At 51.0% G+C, this 22162-nt stretch overlaps 1 protein-coding gene across 2 annotated transcripts in view; it reads left to right on the top strand.

Annotated features, from left to right (window-relative positions):
• Positions 1 to 272: 272 nt before the first annotated feature.
• MGAT4A (alpha-1,3-mannosyl-glycoprotein 4-beta-N-acetylglucosaminyltransferase A) overlaps positions 273 to 22162 on the top strand; it is a gene marked incomplete at both ends in the record, with an annotated part of 50690 nt that continues 28800 nt past the window's right edge. Inside the window, 2 exons of one of the 2 annotated variants that reach the window (XM_080711210.1) lie at positions 273 to 366; positions 21932 to 22072. In XM_080711210.1, the coding sequence (XP_080567336.1) occupies positions 273 to 366; positions 21932 to 22072 (235 nt within the window). Of the gene's footprint in view, positions 367 to 21931; positions 22100 to 22162 lie in introns of both variants that reach the window. The other variant, XM_080711209.1, reaches the window with a different exon arrangement.

The raw sequence follows: 22162 nt of genomic DNA, 5'->3' as shown, positions 1-22162 counted from the left end.
CTTAGCAGCAGGCGTGGTCTTCGTGGCTGGAGCCGAGCCGTGCCAGATGTGGGTTCAGGGTGGCGCAAACCAAGGGGGAACGGTGCTTTGCATTACTGAACCCTGTCCTTTCTCTCCCCTAACTAGAAAGACAGAAGGCCCAGGCGTCAGCAGCCGGGGCCGCCCCTCCGGCCGCCCCTCCTGGCCTGTCGCGAGAGCCGGCCGGCCGGCCGGAGCCCTGGGACCCTTGACCTGCCGTCGTCCAGCGCGCAGCCTGGTGATGGTGAGGTGAGATGAGGCTCCGGCCTGGAACTGTGGCCACGGCGTTAGCGTTCGCCACGTCCTTTCTCACCCTGTCCTGGTACACCACGTGGCAGAATGGCAAAGGTAAGAGAAGGCCCGGGCCTGGGCCTCAGGTCCACCCGCCGGCCCGCCCTGCCTGGGCATCGCTGTGCTGGTTTCTTCTGACACAGAAATGAAACCTTAGTCTGGGACAGAGGAGACGGCTCCTCCCCCAGCAGGTGGCTTTGTTTGCAGCTTCTTGTGATTGCACTTGGAGCGACGGCCCCTGGCCCCCGATCCGAGGCTTGTATCCACGCGAGAGCCAAGGCGATGACAGAGACTTTTGTTTTGGCATTTTTTCCCCAGCTAATCATCATAAATATTTGATAAGCTTTCTTGTGCTGGGTGTTGTATAAAACACTTAAAAGAACACAGCGCCTTCCCGAAATTTACATGCCAATTATGCTAATGATTTGGGCTATGTAGCTAATCATTTAAACCGCATGGCCGGCTCTGCCAGCAAATGACTGTCAGAAGGGGAGGAATGCTGATATTTTCAAAAATTTTGTGTAGACTACTGAACTGTTGTTTCATTTTTACTTATTTTTTCAATTTCTTTTGTGGCATTGGGGACTGAACCCAGGGCAGGGGTATTCTACTCCCCAGCTACACCCCCAGCCTGATTTATTTATTTATTTATTTATTTATTTATTTATTTATTTATTTATATTTGCGGGTCTGGGGCTGGAACCCAGGGGCATCCAACCTCCGAGCTGCACCCCCTGCCCTATTTTTTATTCTTTATTTGAAACCGGGTCTCACTGAGTTGCAGAGGGCCTCACTAAGTAGCTGAGGCTGTCCGCGAACCGCGACCCTCAGGTCTCAGCCTCCTGAATGCTGGGATGACAAGCGTGCCCACCACGCCCGGCTCCGATTTTATTTTTATATGAAAAGGGTCTCACTAGGTTGGTGAGAGTCTCGCCGTCTGCCGAGGCTGTGCTGTGACCGCCCTGTCTCGGCCTCCCGAGTGCTGGGAACACGGGTGTGGCCAGCAGGCCTGCCCTGGACCGTGTTGTAACAGAGTTATCTGTTCACTGATTGGACGTGTGCTCAGGAATAGTGTGTATCTTAGATTCTTTTTTTTCCCACTCGAAGGGAAAATGGTTGGTGTAGGTTCCTGGTACCCACCTCCTTTCCTCTGTTGGCCTGAGGCCTGGGATGGTGGCAGGTTGGTCCCTTTGCCGGTGGAGCTGGGATCACCCCATCACCTGGGCAGCTTTCTGACCGCAGCGTGGTGACTCGCAGGAAAGCGACCAGAAAGATGCTCTCAAGACCTGATTGTCTTCTGGTGTCTCCAGATGCTCATCAGACGCGTGCGTGCGTGCGTGCATGTGTGCGTGCATGTGCGTGCGTGTGCGTGTTTTATAAATATACACATGTGCATCTGCATGTACACAGGAAGCTGTGACCTCAGCTACTTAGCGAGGCCCTTTGCAACTCAGTGAAACCTTGTTTCAAAATAAAGAATAAAAAATAGGGTTGGGGTGTAGCTCAGAGGTAGAGTGCCCCAGGGTCCCATCCCCAGGAACACACACACACACACACACACACACACACACACACACACACACACACAGAAGCGTTAGCTCTTATCAGTCTGTCCCCGTCGCCCCTTTGTCCTGGTTATGTGGTACATATTTACATCTGTTAATGTTAGTAAGGCGAGCAGTGTATTGCTGTCATCACGACTGTGCCACCGGCTTCCCGCGTCTCTGTACTTAGGACTTTCCCTCTGTCTGTTCATGGTGTCCCCCTTTGCGCTGCTATTCCTCACTGTCACGCTCACGGTTCCCTGCGTCACCAACCCCGCAGTGTGGACACGCATGTCATTTTATTCGCTCCCCTCGTCCGATCAGTGGCAGGAGGAGGAGCAGCACGTTCGGCGCCGTGGACGCCGCGACTCCGGCGCGGTGCGGCTGTAACCGCATGGCGTCCCGCTTTTCGGCGTGGAGAGCTCCCTGGGGCATCTCCTGTGAGCCAGTTGGCCAAGCCAAGTGTGCCGGGGCTTTTTTTTCTTTGGGGGAGTTTGTCTTTCAGCTTCAGCTGCAGGGATGGCCCCCGGGCGCGGGGTTCTTGGTTGAGAGCGTTTTCGTTTTCTTTGTCTTGTCCGTCTTCTCTTTCTTCTGCTGAGATATATGCTGCCATCTTGGTGGCGCTCCCCTGTAGGTGGGCCGCTTGGCGTCTGTGTGTGTGTGTGTGTGTGTGTGTGTGTGTGTGTGTGTCTGTGTGTGCGTGTGTGTGTGTGTGTGTGTGTGTGTGTGTTCCTTCCTTGCTTCTTCAAGGTTTTCCTGAGATCAGCGTCATTTCTGCCCGGCGGGCTGTGCGTCTGCCCTCGGAGGTAGCTGAGTTTCCTGCACCTGTCACACGCTCCGTGTCGTGGGAAGTGGTCGGCGCCGTCCCCTCGGTGCTCAGGCCCTGCTCTCGGTCCCCACTTGGCTGACCTGCTCTTCCGCCACTTTGAATATACTAGTGTTCAGTTTTGTGTGAATCAGGCTTCCCATAAGAGCAGGAGTCTGCGTGTGCGCGCGTGTGCACGCGTGTGCGCGCGTGTGTTTAGAGTGTTTATTTCCATCGATGTGACAAAATACCCGAGGAAATCAACTTATAAGGAGGACAGTTCTTTCCTTTTTCCACGTGGTTTCGGAGGCTTGGTCTCTGGGGAGGGAGCACCGGAGGAGGGCGGGAGGGAGGAGGGGAAGAGCTGTCACTGCCATTTCTGTTGTCAACGGGAACGTTGGGGCGGAGTTGAGTGACTCACATTTAGGTTTAAATAACCTATTCAAGGCCGGGTGTGCACTGTAATCCCAGAAGGAGGACCCAGGTTCACAGCCAGCCTCAGCTGCTTAGTGAGGCCCTTTGCAACTCAGCGAGACCCTGTTTCAAGATAAAAATAAAATCAAATAGGGCTGGGTGGGGCTCCGATGTAGAAGAATGCCCCTGGGTGCAACCCCCAGCAGCAAAAGTAAACAAACAGCTGGTAAAGAGGCTTTTCTCCTGTGGCTTCTCTGCACGGCCGCTGGTGGGCGCCTCTCCCTCCAGCAGTGTGGATGGAGCCTTCCTGCGCGGCCTTGGGTGAGGATGGAACCCACCTGTGGAGGTCACTGCGTGGAGGGACGGGACGGGGGACTGTCCTGCCTTCTTCCAAGCCGCACTCGAGTGGTTCTGGAAGGTGACTAGGCCCCCAGGGAGGGAGAGTGGATTTCCCTGATGACTGTCCCCTGTGGCAGAGGACAGAAAGGAGAGGAGAGAGGGTGGCCCAGGAGCGAGGGCGGGGTGGGAGGCTGAGCGGGAACTGCGCTCCGAGGTCTGTGCGTCCAGGGTCTTGCTTTTGTTTGTACCTCATCAACCCCATTTTTTTTTTTATCCGTTTCTATCTTAGTCCTTTTAATTTTATTTATTTACTTTTGTGGTGCTGGGGATTGAACCCAGTGGCATTCAACCTCCAAGGTGCACCCCGCCTTTTTTTATTATTATTATTTCTTTTGAAACAGGGTCTCACTAAGTTGCAGAGGGCCTCACTAAGTAGTGAGGCTGTCTGTGAACCACGATCCTCTGGTCTCAGCCTCCCAAATTCTGGGATTACCAGTGTGCGCCATCACGCCCGGCTCTATTTTATTTTGAAACAGGGTCTCACTAGGTTGCTGTGACAGCCTCGCTAAGTTGCCGAGGCTGGCCTCAAATCTGTGATCCGTCTCGGCTTCTCAAGTACTGGCATGGCAATCTTGTACCACCATGCCTGGCTCTAAGGCGACTATGTTCTATGCTTTGGCCCAAAGTGTATCTTCTTAGGTTATGCGTATCATGCTATGGCCCTATTTCTTTAAGTGTTCAGTGTTACTTTAAGAAATTTAGCACAGATCCGGTGTTGGATTGTTTGTAGCTTAGATATCAGTGATTGTTGCCATTATTACAAGACCCTTCAGTCGGGCAGTGTCAGTTGTTCCCTGTAAATTACGGTGTCTACACTCCTAGTTGCTGGTATTTCTGGAAGAGCCGTGCGTTGACTTGGGCGATGGCAGGGGATTTTTGTTTCATGACTCGGCACAGCCATTAATGTGCCTTCTTAGCAAAATGTGCGGGGAAGTGAGCAGCACAAGCCCCACCCTCCCCCGGTCCACAGAACACTAGACTCTGCTGGTGGACGGTTATTATTTTAACACACAAACAATAAACCTAAACTGTCTTGGCTTTTGATTAAAATAAAACATGTCGTCCTTGACTGTATTAAATTTAGGAAACCTCGTTCATCTTTCTCTTTCCTGAAGGAGCGGGGGCGCCGTCCTGAGCTGTGCCCACGAGCATCCTGAGTCCGCAGCAGCTGCGGGCGTGCGGCGGCCGCTAACACCCTGGTCTGCTCCAGAGCCCTCGGTGCTGAGCCGCAGGCAGCCGGCAGCACGCCTGAGCTCAGAGGGTGAGGTGCACGGTGGGGCTTCAGCCGCTCAAAACTATGTTTTCTTCTTTTTCTTTCTTTTTTTGTGGGACTGGAGATTGAACCAGGGCCATCCTACCTCTGACCTACATCCCCAGCCCTTTTGATTTTCTGCTTTGAACAGGGTCTCACTGAGTTGCTGGGGCTGACTTTGAGTGTGCCTGGTCCTCCTGTCTCAGCCTCCCAAGTACTGGGCTGACAGCGTGCGCCGCCACGCCCGGCCGTGTTTTCAGTTTTTACACAAACAGTATACTGTCTGCTTGATACTGGCTCTCTCCTTTCTGACTCACGTTGATTTGGTGTTTCTGGGGAGATGCTCACGGGGGCCACCTCCCATTTTCTCTGGTACCCTTCAGCTCCGTGTTTTTACTCATCTGTCCTATACACCAGTCTAGCTCCTAAGCAGGTTTCTGGTTGGTTCCAATTTGTCCAGCCTGGGAATGGTAAAAATTCTCATCCCTGTTGTCTCAGAAGCTCGGTTTTTGTTTTGTTTTTAAAGTTCTTCTTTATTTTGAAACCGGGTCTCACTGAGTTGCAGAGGGCCTCACTAAGTAGCCGAGGCTGTCCGCGAACCGCGACCCTCCGGCCTCAGCCTCCCCCGTGCTGGGATGACAAGCTGCGCCACCACGCCCCGCTAGAAGCTCATTTTTTATGGTGTGGGTCGAGGCACAGAAGAGTGGGCATGGCTTTTTGCCTTCATCGTTTGAGTACAGATCATTTTTAGGGCATTATCTGTTCCTTCGACAGTTAAGAGTGGTCACATAACTTACCGTCCAGACCAGGGCACCTGAGGGTCGGGGGAGCCGTTAGCAACCGCGCGGCCGAGCAGCTGTCAGCTGAGGTCAGCCACGCGAAGCCCGGGGCCGCAGAGGAGGCGGCAGGGAGCATGATGACCGGGGGCTGCTGGTAGACGGCTCCCCTCGTGCCAGGAAGGGACGTTCTGGTGATCTAGAACCTTCCTTCAGAGTCTCTGTCCTGAGAGGGCGCATCGCCCAGTCAGCAGCCAGAGGAGAAGCGAGGAATGCCGCAGCGAGGGAGCGCCGCAGAGGGACTCCCCGAAAACACACCCTGGGCTAGGTCGTGGAAGCCGTTATCTTTTGGCAGGGATTAAGGTCCAGAGGCTCGGAGCCCTCGTCTCAAGGGAAATGAGCTCGGCCACTTCTGTTCTGGTTGGAGCCAGGCGTCCAGGAGGCCCAGTTTCCTTATCTGGAATCGGGGTAAAAGATGAAGAGGAAACGGGGGGGGGGGGGTGTCCGCCTGGCCCTCTCCCGTGGGGAGTCTCTCCCGCACATCAAAATAAAAAGTCAACCAGAGGAGGCAGAGGGGCGCGCCCCGATGTGCGTGTCGGTGCTGCGCCGGCCTCGCACACTGACGGCGATGGGAAGAAGCCCGCAGGCAGGACGAGCACGGCGTGTCCGAAGAAGGGGAGGAGGCGGACGCGGGCGAGCGGCGGCCCAGGGCTCACGCTGGCCTCCAGAGCGCCGTGCCGCAGAGGGAGCCTCTGGAGTTTTAGGCCAGGACGTGTCCTAATGAAATTGGTCTTCAGCGAACCCCCTGCCAAGTGGAGATGGGGACCTGCCAGGAGGGGTTTTCCCGTTAGTATCGCTGGACGCCTTACCGGTGTGGACGACGGCCGTGGCATTGCATCCATCCCGCTGGTGTTTTGGGGGTGGAGCTGATTTTTAGATCAAAGAAGGGCGGCAGGCCCAGGACGGCTCTTGGGTTTTGGTCTAAGCCGCCGGGTGGACGGGTGCTGTCGGCTCAGCTCAGGGCGTGGGAGAGTGAGTTTTAAGGCGCAGAGAGCTCTGTGAACCGAGGTGCTCAGGCTGGAGGAGAGCTTCGGCATGGCTGGCGTGTGGCTGGGCTTCAGAGCCCTGGGAGAGCAGGGTCACCTGGAGGGTGAGCACAGGTCCTGACGCAGTGGGGGGGACCCCGCCCCGCCGGACAGAACTGGGCGAGTGTCAAGGGCTGGACGCCTGGAGCTGGCGCGGGATGGGGGGCAGGCTTGTCACAGCTCCGCCCTTGCCATCCTGACGGTCCCTGCTACCAAGCCCATCTTCCTCCTCGAAGTTCTCACCATCCTTCAATACCCAGATCTGCTGGCCGCCCTGCTCCTGCTCTGCTGGCACCCAGAGCGACTCCCCACCTCGCCTTCCCGCAGCTAGCCGCAGCCGGACCTGCTTCCTCGCTTCCAGCTCTCGCGGCCTGGCGCTCACCTGGCCCCTACCCGTTAAGTGGGTCTTTCATGAAGTTGTTTAGAACCCGTGAAGCCACGGAAGGCACGCCTGCAGCCACCGCCGCCTCTGTGTTCAGCCCTCCTTTCCGCTCTCTCCGGCATTCCTTGTTTCTAGGTTACGTGCACAAAGTGCCATTTATTTTTCCGATTTGCGACGTCGTCCGTAGACTTCTGTTGCATTTGAAAACTGAGCCCATTCTCTTCCTTCTTGCTTTCCAATGTTGCTGGCTGGAGTTTTCCTAACTCATTATTCCATGTTGATATCATTAGGACTCAGTAAGAATGTCTCTTTGAGCCAGGTCGCGTACCTGCCCTCGTTTATAGCTGTTTCCCTCTTTGATCTCTTGTGAACTTGGCCGTGGGTGCTTGTTCCAGCTCCTTCTTCGGATGGGCCGTATCCCTCGCAGTAGTTCTCTGCAAACGTTCTGACGTGCCAGGTATAATTTATGGCTTGTATTTTCTTCCCAGCCCCTTCCTGGGTCTGGACCCTGAGTCTTGGCCTCCGCAGGGCTGTGCAGGGGCCCCCTCGGCATCGGGAGTCTCGTGTCTCTCGGATACCTTCTGGGTCCCGGTTTCTCTCTTGACTCGCCCCTCTGCTGGAGCACCATGTATTCTCTGTGGCTGCCTAAATGGGTCCACGGTTGGCTGAAGGATCCCGGCTTGAAGCGGTTTCCTCTGCCTTCGTGAGCCTCACCGCACCATCTGTAGCACAGCCGTCTCCTAGACGCTATTGAAGCGTATCCTGTACTCTGAATATGACCTGTTCTTTTTTTTTTTCTTTTCTTTTATGGTGCTGGAGATTGAACCCAGGGGCATTCTACCACCGGCTACAACCCCATCCCTATTTCTTATTCTTTATTTTGAAACAGGGTCTCATTACATTGCAGAAGGGCCTCACTAAACAGTTGAGGCTGCTATCCTCCCGTCTCAGCCTCCCGAGGGTGTGTGCACATACTGTGCTCTGTATCTGCATACTCTTTATGTGTCCATGCACATTCTGGTCTTGTCTCTGATCTTCATGGGAGAGTATCCAGTTTCTCACTGGTAAGTGGGGCGCTCACTTCAGCTTATTAATCAACTCCTTTGGATCATTTATCAATTTAAGGAAGAAGGGAGTGTCTAATCCTCGTTTTTGCTTTTTCCTTTCTCTTTGTTTCTCTTCTTTTCTCTCTCTCTCTCTTTTTTTTTGCGGGTCTGGGGATGGAACCCAGGGGCATCTGACCTCCGAGCTACATCCCCAGCCCTATTTTTTATTCTTTATTTTGAAACAGGGTCTCACTAAGTTGCAGAGGGCCTCACTAAGTAGCTGAGGCTGTCTGGGAACCGCGATCCTCCTGTCTCAGCCTCCCGAATGCTGGGATGACGAGCGTGCGCCACCACGCCCGGCTTGTTTCTTTTTCTTTTTTGGTAGTGGGGATTGAACCCAGGGACAGTCTATCTCCGAGCTACACCCCAGCCCTTTTTATTTTTATTTGTTCGTTTTCAAATAGGACCTCAGTAAGTTGCTGAGGGTCCTGCTGGACTGCTGAGCTGTCCTGGGTCCGCCATGTGCCGTCTCGGTCCCTAAGCACCGTGTGCCAGGCGCGCACCACCACGCCAGCTCGTTGGAATCGTTCTCCTGCTTTTCCACTCTCCTGTGTCTCAGACTGTGAGGCCGCGTCCAGCTTTCCCGGTTCCTTTTCCTCCCTGTTCCTCGCCTGGGTAGTCTCCAGTAGTCTAACTTCAAGTTCACGGATTCTCCTGCTCCTATGCCATTGCGAATTTGCCATTGAGCCTCTCTTGTGGACTTTTTATCTTTTCGCGGTGCTGGGGATGGAACGCCGGGCATTCTCTCTCTGAGTGACACCCCCAGTCCTATTTTTATTCTTTATTTGGAAACAGGGTCTCACTGAGTTGCGGAGGGCCTCACTCAGTAGCCGAGGCTGGCCGCGAACCTGCGCACTCCTCCTGTCTCAGCCTCCCACTTGCTGGGATGACAAGTGTGCCCACCGCGCTCGGCTGGACTTTGTATTTTAGTTTCTGGAACAACTCCAGAATTCCCTTTTTGGTTTTATATTTGCCGTGTCTTTATTTCCCATCTTTTTTGAGTCAAGCTCTTCACACTCCCTTGTTTCTGTGTCCTTTAAACATGGCTCTAGTTAGTTCTTTTTAACATATTTATGGCAGCTGTTTCGATGTCTTCATTTGCTAAATCTGGGATCTGGGAACACTCAGAAACCATGTCCATGGATCGCTCCTCACTCTCCCCGCCTCCGAGTCACACTTTGTTTTTTCTCTGACTTTTGACTGCTCTGTATTTTAGGTCATATATTGATAAGGATCTAGATTCCTACGGAAAGAGATAATGAGGATGGTGAGAGACCGACAGACAGACCGACAGACAGACGGGATTGAATCCAGATGCATTCTACCTCTGAGCTGCACCTCCAGCTCTATTTTTTTTTTAAACAGTCTCACAAAGTTGTGGAGGCTGGCCATGAACCTGCAATCCTCCTCCCTCAGCCTCCCAAGTACTGGGATTGCAAGTGCGCACCACCACGCCTGGCTAACGATGGTTTTGTTAGCTCAGTTGTTTTGTAACTGAAGGGGACTACATCTCCAGTCTGTCAGGCCCACCCAGCTCTCTGCACAGTGGTTCTTGAGTGCTTCTTTCTCCTCTGCCGAGGGAGATGGGCCGGGCAGCGGCCTGGGCACAGCAGTCTCTGCCTGCCCAGGGGATGGAACCCAGGGGCTGAGCCCCTCGGGCAGCGTCTCCAGCTCCTCGGCGCACAGGCTCTGGGGCCTCCAGGGGATGCGTGAGGGTGTCGTGCGGCCCTCGGCCTCGCTCCTGGGGGCTCGCTCCAGTGTCTGCTGCTCAGCCAGTCCGCCAGGCCAGCGGCGCCTTCTGTGCGCTTCCCGGCGGCTCCAGCCAGGTCACGAGTCCCCTGGGCCGCAGTGAAGCTGCTGGTTGTCCGCCGGCCCCGCTGCTGCCTCCGGAGGGCGAGGGCGCCGGGAAGGGAGGCAGGGACGGTGTGCGGTCTTACCAGAAGTTCAGCCGTTTTTATGAGGAAGCACTTTCCAGTCTGTTGAATGTCCTTGGTTGATTTCCAGAGTACCAAATGGGTTTGGTGTTGACTCCTCGCTGCCCTCTGGGGAGGGGCCCTGGGGCCTCCTGGCTCTCAGCCGGAGGTGAGCAGGCCCCGGGCGTCTTTTGAATGTACCCCCCCCCCCCCCGATTCTGCCGTGCAGCCAGAGTTGACAGCCATTACCCCTCAAATTCCTCAGGAACACCCACAGAACCAACGCGCAGGAAAACTTTCGCCGCGTTATAAATAAAGGCCTTATTTAATTGCACTTTACTTCACTTATCTTCAGTCCTGGGACTTGAACACGGGGCGTTCTACCTCTGAGCTACACCCTAGTCCATTTTATTTGTTGTTCTGAAACCAGGTCTTCTCGGGTCACTGAGATCTTGGTAAGTTGCTGAGACTGGTCTTGAACTTGCAAAACTCCTGTCTCCGCCTCTCGACTACGGGGACTACAGGAGTGCACCGCCATGCCCAGATAAGGGCCTAATTTAAAAATGGGAAGCCAGGCGTGGGAATCCATGCGCATAGCATGGATTGTATCTAAGAGGCCCTGCCGCTGTGACTTGGCCACTCGAGGACGCAGACGTTTTGGGGGGACAGGAAATGTGACCACGGGAGGCCGGGTCGAGGCCGCGGCTGGGGACGGTCCTGCGCGTTCCCCACATGAGGCGGCGGCTCCGCAGCCCTGGCCCGCGGCCCCCGCGGCCTTCAGCTGCTTGCCGTTCCAGTGTCCGGGTGCTCGCCAGGTGCCAGGTGGGGCCATGTGTTGGCTCAACGTGTTTACTCTAGGCTCTGTTGACTCATTGTTTATTCTCATGTGTAATTTTACAAATAATACAGAAGTATGATAAAGGAAAATGACAATTGTAGTATAGTGTGTGTGTGTGTGTGGTCCTGAGGATTGAATCCAGAATGGTTCAACCTCTGAGCTACACCCCCAGCCCTTTTTTAATTTTTGGAGCAGGATCTTGCTAAGTTACTTTCAGCAGGCCTCAAACCTGCAAGACTTTTATCCCAGCCTCCCAGTTACTGGGATTGCACCGTGCGCCACCACACTGGCATTTACATTTTAATAAGAATTTAAACGTGAAACCAAGCTTTTATTCCACACATCCCTGGCTTGGTAGGCGTAGAAACCAAAGGATGAGGTCTCTCAAGCAGAGTGCTCCTCGGCCGCCGTGCAGAGCCAGGGCGTCTCTGATGAGGCCGGCCACCATGGCGTCCGTCCGCCTTTGTGTCATCAGGACAGAACCTTTGGAAGCTGGCGGCTCGTAGTTCTGTCGAAGAAAGGATTGCCGTCTTTGTTCCAGAGCTGCTGAGCCCCTCATTGACCCCGAAGGCCAGTTAGGACGGTCAGCGGCACCCCGCGTCATCTGTGATGATGTCGTGTGCGCGCCGGGCTTAGCACCGCCCACCTCTGGACTATCCAGAGAACACCGCCGCGCAGGAACATTCTAGACCAGAGATACCGCCACCTGTCGCTTTTGCAGCGTGCGCGCTGGGTCCCCGGGGCAGACGTGAAGAAGTCTTTCCAGCTGGTGACTAACCACGAAGACAGCACGTCGTCCTTTTCTCCTTAAAAATTATTCAGTCAGCGTGGCGGGCACGCCTGGAACCCCGGCCCTCTGAAGGCCCGCACGGGAGGATCGCAGGTTCGAGGCCAGCCTCAGCGACTTAGTGAGACCCTGTTTCAAAATAAAGAATAAAACACCAGGCGTGGTGGCGCACGTTTGTAATCCCCGCGCTTGGGAGGCTGAGACAGGAGGATCGCGCAGGTTCGAAGCCAGCCTCAGCTACTTAGTGAGGCTCTCAGCAGCTTAGTGAGACCCTGTTTCAAAAATAAAATGTAAAAATAGGGCTGGGAGTATAGCCCAGAGGTAGAGAGCCTCTGAGTTCCACCCCCAGTACCACCAAAAAAAAAAAAAAGATAAAATAAAGAATAAAAAATAGAGCTGGGGGTGGACCTCAGAGGTAGAATGCTCCTGGGTTCAGTCCCCAGTAAAACACACATGCACATGTGCGCACGCGCGTACACACACACACACACACACACACACACACACACACACACACACACACAGCTGCCAGGCCCTACAGAGACGCAGTGTAACCTTCCCCCGTCCCCGGTTGGCTGCTTCTTGTGCGAGGTTACTTCCTGCCCTGTAGAGCGGCGTGTGCAGGTGCCACGCTCCCGAGGCTCCTTTTCACGGTGTGTATCCCCGTGACCACGCCGCACAGCCGCTTCCTCTCCGCAGCCCCCCGTGCGCGGCTCGGCCCGACGCCTGGCTCCCGCACCCGCTGCTCTGCGGCCCACCTCCGGGACTGGGGCCCTGGGAAGTGTGGTGTGAGTGGGGTCCTGCGGGCTGCAGAGGGACGGCCACTCAGCCGCCCGCCTCGCTGGGTCTCAGGAATGTGTCCCTTTCTGTTACTGAACAAGGTCCTTTAAGAGGGCATCTGTGAAATATAATTGGAAATTATTTTTAATCTTTAAAAAATTATATTTTAATATGATGTTAAATTATAATTAATATGCAACCATGTTGACAATTTAATTAGATAATACGTAATTATAACTTGGTATTATATTTAATAAAATATGTATATGAAATGTATTTTTAATTTTAAATTTTTCATTGAAACAAGTTTTGTTATGTTGCCCTGGCCAGCTGTGAACTCCTAGGCTCAAGAGACCCCTTAACTTAGCCTTCTGAATGGCTGGGAGTACAGGCGCACAGCTACATTATATATGTATGCATATATGTAGTGTGTGTGTGTGTGTGTGTGTGTGTGTGTGTGTGTGTACTCGGGATTGAACACAGAGGCTCTCTACCACCAAGCTACATCCCTAACCATTTAAAATTTTTTACTTGCCGGGCATGGTGGGCACGCTTGTAATCTCCGCACTTGGGAGGCAGAGACAGGAGGATCGCACAGGCTCGAAGCCAGCCTCGCTGGCTTAAGAGACCCTGTTTCAAAAAATAAAATAGGTCAGGGAGTGTAGCCCGGAGGTAGAAGGGCTTCCAGGAACCCCAGTACTACCAAAAAAAAAAAAAAAAATTTTTTTTTACTTTGAGATAAGATCTCTCTAATTTCTAAGGCTGGCCTTATTTATTTTATTTATTTATTTATTGGTGGTACTTGGGGTGGAACCCAGAGGCTTTCTACTTCCGGGCTATACTCCTATATTTTATTTGGAAACAGGGTCTCACTAAGTTGCTGAGAGCCTCACTAAGTAGCTGAGGCTGGCTTCAAACCTGCACGATCCTCCTGTCTCAGCCTCCCAAACACGGGGATTACAAGCACAAGCATGTGCCACCACGCCCGGCCTGGCCTTGAATTTGAGATCCTCCTGCCTCAGCCTCTTGAAGTAGCTGGGATTACAGGCAAGTACCACTGTGTCAGGCCTGGAAGGTATTTTTAAATCCATTCTACCTAGCTCTCTCTTTAAATGATGTATTTAGACCATTTATTTAATGTGATTATTGATATGTTAGGTTTAACTGAGTCTGTTCTTTTATTTTTCTTTACTACTCTTTGTTCCCTCCAGGTTATTTTTTTTCCTTTTCCTGACTTCTTGTGGGTTATTTGAACATTAAAAAAATTTTTTTTGAGCCAGGCGTGGTGGCGTGCACTTGTAATCCTGGCGCTTAGGAGGCGGAGACAGAAGGATTGCGCAGGTTTGAAGCCAGCCGCGCTGGCCTAAGAGACCCTGTTTCCAAATAAAAATTTTAAAATGGGTCTGGGAGTGTAGCCTAGAGGTAGAAGGGCTTCCAGGAACCCCAGTACCACCAAAAAAAAAAAAAAAAAAATTTTTTTTTTTTGGTTCAGATTTTTTTATTTTTTTGGTGGCACTGGGGTTCCTGGAAGCCCTTCTACCTCCGGGCTACACTCCCAGACCTATTTTATTTTTTGAAACAGGGTCTCTTAAGCCAGCGCGGCTGGCTTGTTCAGATATTTTAGTGGTGTGTGTGTGTGTGTGTGTGTGTGTACGTGTACTATCCCACTCCACTATTGTAAACATTCATCAGTTCAAATCTTCTCTCCTTTAAGCCCGGCATGGTGACGCACACTTGTAATCCCAGTATTTGTGAGGCTGAGACAGGAGGGCCGTAGGTTCACAGACAGCCTCAGCAACTTGTGAGGTCCTTCCAACTTAGTGAGACCCTGTTTCAAAATAAAAAGTAAAATAGGGCTGGGGGTGTAGCTCAAAGATAGTAAGCTCCTGGGTTCAATCCTCAGCACTCCCACCAAAAAAATAAAAAAGAAACCTTCCCTCTAAGACCCTCCCCGTTTGGAAGTGCTTGAGCTCTTTTCCTGCTGCTCCAACAGATGGAGGTAGACTTTTGCTTCACCCATGGAATAGTTTGGAGAACTCGAGAAAGAGCGTTCTCTATCACTTAGTTTCTGGTTTGTTTCTTCGTTCTTGGTGCTCTGTGGTTCCTTAATCACCTCTTTTCTGTCTCACCGACATCTTCAGCCATTAATTTTGGGTCACTCTGCTGCTGACCGATCCCTTCATGTTTCCCCATAGGGGGATATTTGATTTTCCCTTTTATTCTTCAAGGAGAATTTTGCCAAATATGGGATTCGAGGCCATCGCTTCCTTCTTTCAGTGCTTGAAGAGTGTCCACTTCCTCTGGTCTCCATGGTTTCCAGGGAGAAGTCCGCCGTCATCCAGATTCTTTTTCTCTGGGTAGTAATGTGCTATTTGCTATTTCTCTTGAACCGCTTTCAAGACCTTTATCTTTATCTCTAGTTCCCTGAAGTTTAGCTAGGGTGTTTCTTGGCATGGGTTTCTTTAGGTTTGTCTTGTTTGGTTTTTTTCTGAACTTCTCAAAATTTTATGTAGGTTTATTTTGTTTTATTTGTTTATTGGTCAAATTTAGAAATTCTAGCCATAATTTATTCTAGTAACTTTTCCATCCTATCCTCTTACTCATCCCTCTGGGATGTTGAGGTTAGGAATTTTAGGTCTCAGATCTTTTATTATAATTTTCAAGGTCCCTGAGGCTTGGTTAATATTTTATCTTCATCTACTTTTCTCTGTTTTTGAGATTAATCCCAGGCGCCTTTCTGCAGGCTCACTCACTCTTTCCTCTGTCCTCTCTATCTGCTGTTGAACCTATTCATTAAGTTTTTAAAAAAAAATTTCAATTGTATCTTCTGTTTCAAACTAAGTATGGGCATGGTGATGCACACTTGTAATCCCAGGACTTGGGAGGGCGAGACAGGAAGATTGCAAGTTTAAGGCCAGCCTCAGCTACTAGCAAGACCCTCAGGGACTTATTGAGACGAGGTTTAAAAACAGACAAAAGAAGGGCTGGGGTGTCATTTGGAGGTAGAATGCCTCTGAGTTCAATCCCCAGGACCTATACATAAGCAAACAAATATAATAACCATTTGTTTCTTCATCTGAATCATGAACCCAAGAGACCGCCCCGAAATGTATCTCTAAAAGCACATTCGGACTTCCGGGAAGATGGCGATGGAGGAAAGCGGGGCTCATGAGCCCCGCTAACAACCAATCTCTATTACCACAAAATCAGCGCCTTTCATAGTCAGAAAACACCATCAGCAGAGAAACAAAAAATGTAATTACAAGGGACAGAGAAAAAGAGGGCTGGAAAACGAGACACCAGAAAGAAACCAGACCACAGTGCTGCGGCCGGAGCCGTGGCATGGAGCGGCGGGCACCATTTTCCCTTGCAGCACCAGGCCCTAGAGAGGAGGGGGACTCATAACGGAGCTCAGAGCCACAGAGGAGACATGCCGGCCTCACGCCTGAGGACGCGGCAGCAGCGCCTTACTGCCGGCGGCAGCGGCGAGCTCACCGGACGGCACCAGACCAACGCACTCAACAGCCCACCAGGCTCCAGAGAGGAGCGACAGGCAGCGAGCCGAGGTGAGCCACTGCGGAACAGCCCGGTGGGATTCGGCAGATTTTTCGGTGCAGGGAGCATCTAAAGCTCCCAGTGGCTGGGCTCAGCATACCTTGCAGGGACTCAGAGCGGAGTTCAAAAACAGAGAAGAAATACACCAGCCTCATGGTCAAGGGCGTGATAGCAGCGCCATATTGCCACTGGCGGCAGCAGCAGCGAATTCACCGAGTCCACTACAGCTCCATCGGCGCACTCAACAACAGTGAGTCAAATTGCGGCCCCTAGAGAAGAAATCACAGAACAGCACCCCCAGGGACTTGACCAGTGGGGGAGTGGCAGTGGCAGAGATATCACACCATAGGAGAACACCCAACCTGGCACCCCCCTGGTCTAAAGCAGCCTCGATTGACTCCCTGGGTCTGAGACTCTGCGATACAACCCAGTAAAGGAGTAGTGGTGACTGAGATACCACAGACTCGAGATCCAGAGCACCTTAAGTGAAGTCGTAGTGACCCAAGGGAAGGACCCAGAGAAGGCACAAAATTCCGAAATCATGGGAAGGAGGAATAACAATGGAGCAATGAATGCCCATAACCCCACAACATCAGAACCTGATAAAACAGAAAATCAGAGATTTCTAGAAGATAAAATCAGGAAAATAACTGTAGAAATAATAGAGGTGCTTCGAAAAGAACTCAGAGAGAGCCAAAAAGAGATAAAGGATGCAATTAATGAAGTAAAGGCCTCAATTCAAAGTACAAACAACCGATTAGACCACATGGAGAACAGAATCTCGCTCTTAGAAGATGATCATTCCAAAAATGAGCGCATAGTTTCTAATTTAGAAAAAAAAATCCGACAGCAGGAATCTGACATTGAAGATTCCTTCAATGGGCCCATTTTAAGAGAGCTAACCTAAGAATAATTGGAATAGAGGAGGAAAAAGAAGGTGAAACCAAAGGGATCAACAATCTCTTCAAGGAAGTAATAGCAGAAAATTTTCCAAACATAGAGCAAGAGGTTGATACACAGGTCCAGGAAACTTATAGAACTCCCTTTAGACAGGATCGGAGAAGAGGATCCCCACGCCATATAATTGTCAAAATGACCAATGTGGAAGCCAAGGAGAGAATCTTAAAGGCAACAAAAACAAAGGGCCAAGTGACATCCAGAGGCAAACCAATTAGAATCACTCCAGACTTCCCAAACCAAGTCATGAGAGCCAGAAGGGCTTGGAGTAACATATTCCAAACTCTGAAAGAAAACAACTTCCAGCCAAAAATTTCCTACCCAGCAAAACTTTCTATCAAATTAGATGGAGAAATAAGAAGCTTCCATGACAAACCGAAACTGAAGGAATTTATGTCCTCAAAACCAGCAGTAGAGAAAATACTCAAAGAGATTAACTACAAAGAAGAATTAGGTAACACACACCAGAACCAGAGAAACAAGATTTTCCATCCAACAGACAACTAAGATTAGTTATCTGTGGAGATTTTTACCTATCTCTAAATTGTATTGTTTGCTTTTATTGTTGCTAATTTTCAGGATTTCTAGTTGGAATATTAATATACCTTCATATATAGCATTTGGAAATGTTTTATTCCATTCTATCAGTAACTTTTAACTCTGTTTACATTGTCTTTGGATAGACAATATTTTCTTTATTTTTTAGGGAGTTTACCCTTCTGTTGCCTGTGCCATTGAAATCATATCCAAGAAATCACTGCCAATTTCAACGTTGTGAGGTTTAATGACCCAGATTTTCTTCTAAAAGTTTATAGTCTTAAGATTTATATTTAGGTCTTTTATCTATTTTGAGTTAATATTTGTATATGGTGTTAGGTAAGGGTCCAATTTTATTCTTTTTCATGTAATTATTATTTTTCAACAATATTTAGTTAAAAGATTATTATTTCCTCCACCAAATGTTTGTGGAAACCTTGTCAAAAATAACTTGACAATATATGGAAGAATTTAGCTCTAGGCTTTTATTTAACTCCAATGGTTTATATATCTGCCTTTAGAACAGTACTACACTGTTTCAATTATTGTAGCTTTATATGGTTTGAAATCAGAAAATATACATCTTCTACCTTTGTTCTTTTTTGAGATCGTTTTGGGTATCTAGAGTCCATATTCCACATTAGGATAGATTTTTTCTGAAAAATAAATAAATGTATGATAGTTTCACCAAAAAAAAAAAAAAAAAAAGAAAGAAAATATTCTCTGGTAAGAAAGAAAGTAAAAAGAAATATTGAAATGTTATCTTTAAGTCATCGAAAGCTTGGTATCAGACAAATGAAACTGTTATGTGAGATTATCATCGTTAATTTTGGATAAATTGCTATAATACTAGATGTCAACCACTAAGCCAAGCATGGGAGGGAGGGATGGGGAGGGAACGGGGTGGGGATCAGGTGGGGGCTGACTGGGCGTTGTGTACATGTATGTCTACAAAGGTTTTTTCTTTATCCCGTTATGATGTATGAATACAGTGCACCAATAAAATAAAAAATAAAAGCACATTCGGTGCTTTGGGGCCAGGTGGAGGCAGCGGCCAGTCTTCCTGTTTGGAAGACTAACTGCGCTCTCAGACCCAGAGCCTCCCTGCCACCCAGGAGCCGCCAGAAGGCCCAGTCCACACCTGCCACCATCCGCTCCCCCGGCCCAATCCTGCGAGGCTGTCCATTACCAAAAAAAAAAATCAAAGGAAGAAATGGAGCTTGCAGGACGGCCACACTCCTCTCAGCGGCGCCCGTGTGGGTGTGTTGCTGCTTAGTCTTGCTGTCTGTAGGTATTTATTTCTTCCCAGAATCCTTTGGAAGCGACTGCAGAAATCGTGCCTCTTCACCCCATCAGCGTTTATTTCCTAGGAATCAGACGTCCTTTGGATTCCCCCACGGTGCCAAGTTGAGGCCGCTCAGCAGTCCTTTGGCCTCTTCCTTTCTCCGGCGGTGTCCTTACTCACCATCCTTTTCTCCTGGTCCGGGTGTCGCCTCCCTTAGGCTCGGGTACCTTTGTCTCTCGTGACCTCAGCATTGTTTAAAGTCCGAGCCGTGTGTTTTAAACATCATGAGTTCGCTGCTTCCTTGAGATTAGATTCCGATCTCGTGTTTCCGGCAGATTCTCAGCGCATCGCTCACGGCAGGAGCCGCTCCGGCCTGTGGTTGCTGATGTGAACTCTGATGCCCCATTGGATAGCATCCTCCGGCCTCCCTATTGTAAAATTATTTTCCCTCTACAGAATAATGGGTCCCTTGTGGGGCGACGCTTTGAGACTGCTTCGCCTCTCCTCGGGGCTTGTGCTGCTGCTCCTCGCGTCCACTTCTGATGTCTGCTTGAATCTGTGAGGCTGAGGCTGCGGCAGACGGCAACTCCCCGTGGTCGGGGCCCCTGCGTCCATCACCACTGGGCACGGCACTGCGGAACCTTCCCTGCACCTGACGGTTTTTATGTGTCCATTATTGATACGCGCTCATGGATTCCTGTTTCATTCAATAGGTTGTCATCTATCACAAACAAAATCTGCTTTGGATTTTGTGGGAACTAGGGACTGAACCCAGGGAGCATTCTACTTCCAAGCTACACCCCATTTATTTATTTATTTTTGCAGTACTGGGGATGGAGCCCAGGGGCATTCTACCTCCAAGCTACACCCCAGCCCTATTTTTAATTTTTTATTTTGAAGCAGGGTCTCGCTGAGTTGCACAGGGCCTCGCTAGGCAGTAGCCGAGGCTTTAATGTCCGCTTTTATTGGTGCCTTTTCATCTCACGTCCAATGTAATTCACAGTGACAGTGACACACACGCACACAGCCCTTGGCGGGCCTCCCCAGCTCCCTCCTCTTACGAGGTCCTCCCTCTCCCCAGCTCCCTCCTCTTACGAGGTCCTCCCTCTCCCCTGCTCCTCCGGCCCACGCCCTGGCTCCGCGGGGCGCTCCATCATCTGAAGCCTCTCCGGGACCCGATCGCTCCGCGGCGTCCACAAATGAGAGGACACCAGGACCCTTCCCTCTGTGCCTGGCTCTTGACACTGCCCCCCAGGCCGCACTCTGGCTTGTAGCTGTTTTATTTATTCTTTTGGGGTCAGGTCTTGCTTGTTGCCCAGCTGATCTGAAGCTCCTGGGCTCACAGGGTCCTCTGACGGCCTCTGGCGCGGCCGGGCTCCAGGCTCACGCCAGCACGCCTGGCTCCTGGTGCGGGTTTGCATTTATGAACAGTATCTCAACATTTCTTGTAACTTTACCGTATAGAAAAGTGAGCGTACAGTCCTGACCGTGGTTAAACCACGCTGCCCAGGCCAGCCCAGAGCACGGGGGCGCGAAGCTCCTTTGCGGTCCAGCGCGGCGCCCCTTCCTCGGGCCTGACGTCCACGTGGTGAAGCCACGACTGGCCTGGCTGCTCGTTAGTCCTTGCAGGCAGTGGCCGCTGGGCCCGAAGTGTGGGCTCTCGGCCATGGGACCTGAGGAGGTACTGGCCCGGTCACCTTGGTGCGAGGAGAGGCGTCTTTGACGGCTTTGTAAGCCCAGGTCTGCAAAACCTGTACTTTTCTTTTTTCTTTTTTCTTTTTTTTTTTTTTTTGTGGGTCTGGGGATGGAACCCAGAGGCATACGACCTCTGAGCTACACCCCCTGCCCTATTTTTGATTCTTTATTTATTTATTTTTGTTGGTACTGGGGTTCCTGGAAGCCCTTCTACCTCCGGGCTACACTTCCAACCTATTTTATATTTTAATTTGGAAACAGGGTCTCTTAAGCCAGCGCGGCTGGCTTTGAACCACCGTGATCCTCCTGTCCCCGCCTCCCAAGTGCAGGGATTACAAGCGTGCACCACCACGCCCAGCTCTATTCTTTATTTTTTTGAAACCGGGTCTCACTGAGATGCGGAGGGCCTCACTAAGTAGCTGAGGCTGTCCGCGAACCACGATCCTCGGTCTCAGCCTCCCAAGTACTAGGATGACAAGCGTGCCCGCCACGCCCGGCTCCAGATTTTCTTGATCTGTGACTCTTTTGTACTATTAAAAGCCAGGCGTGGTGGCGCACACTTGTGATCCCAGCATTCGGGAGGCTGAGACAGGAGGATCATGGTTCAAGGACAGCCTCAGCTATTTAATGAGGCCCTTTGTAACTCAGTGAGACCCGGTTTCAAAATAAAGAATGAAAAGCAGGACTGGGGTAAAGCTCCAGGTAGAATGCCCCTGGGTTCAGTCCGCAGCCCCCTGGCCACACTGACTGTGGACTGGGGTGATCGTACCCCTAGCTCATTGAGTTTTTAGGACTCAAGGATTTGACGAAAGGTTGGCCCAGGGAAATCTTTTTTTTTTTTTTTTTTTTTTTGGCGATACTGGGGTGGAACCCAGAGGCTTTCTACCTCTGGGCTATATATCCCAGACCTATTTTCTATTTTATTTGGAAACAGGGTCTCACTAAGTTGCTGAGAGCCTCTCTAAGTAGCTGAGGCTGGCTTCGAACCTGCGCGATCCTCCTTTCTCGGCCTCCCAAGCGCGGGGATGACAAGCGTGCCCACCACGCCCGGCTTTCGGCCCAGGGAAATCTTGCAGGGTGGCAAGCTCGAGAACACAAGGGGACTGTGGGAATTAGGTCGCGTTCAGAGCAGGCCTCGTGGCCCACCGTGTGTTGACAGTCGCGCTTAGATGGCGCCTCGTGCCGCGCCGCGGATGCGCACCTCTGTCTCGTCTCTGGTCGATGTGGTCCTTAGCGTCGCTCCCGCTGTTTGGGAGACGATGCCGTGTGTGCCGAGAGCTCACTCGTAACTTTCCTTCCCCGTCATCCAGTTTCTGGGTGCCAAGCAGAGCGCGCTCAGCGGCTGGTGGCTTCTATAACAACCCAGGCCTCGGTTTTATTTTCAGTTTCGCGCAATGAATAAATGTTTCCTTTCCCCAAATCTGAGTTTAATTAACATTTCTGTTCTTATAGTTCTGTTTGGAATTTTTTTAAAAAGAAATATACTAATGACCTCTTCGGTTTTGCTTCTAGAAAAACTCGTTGCTTACCAACGAGAATTTCTTGCCTTGAAAGAGCGCCTCCGAATAGCTGAGCACAGAATCTCCCAGCGCTCTTCCGAGCTGAACACCATCGTCCAGCAGTTCCGGCAAATGGGGGTGGAGACCAACAAGGGCAAGAGCTCGCCGAACACGTTTTCAGGTACAAACAATGTCTATGTTTTTGTGTTACGAAAGATTATATTTCCCAGGAATTATGTGGAGT

The sequence above is a fragment of the Muscardinus avellanarius genome, assembly GCF_963383645.1.
Source record: "Muscardinus avellanarius genome assembly, chromosome: 15".
In the NCBI taxonomy this organism is placed as follows: Eukaryota; Metazoa; Chordata; class Mammalia; order Rodentia; family Gliridae; genus Muscardinus; species Muscardinus avellanarius.
The sequence above is the reverse complement of the archived record's forward strand: the minus strand, read 5'-3'. Positions and strand labels throughout refer to the sequence as shown.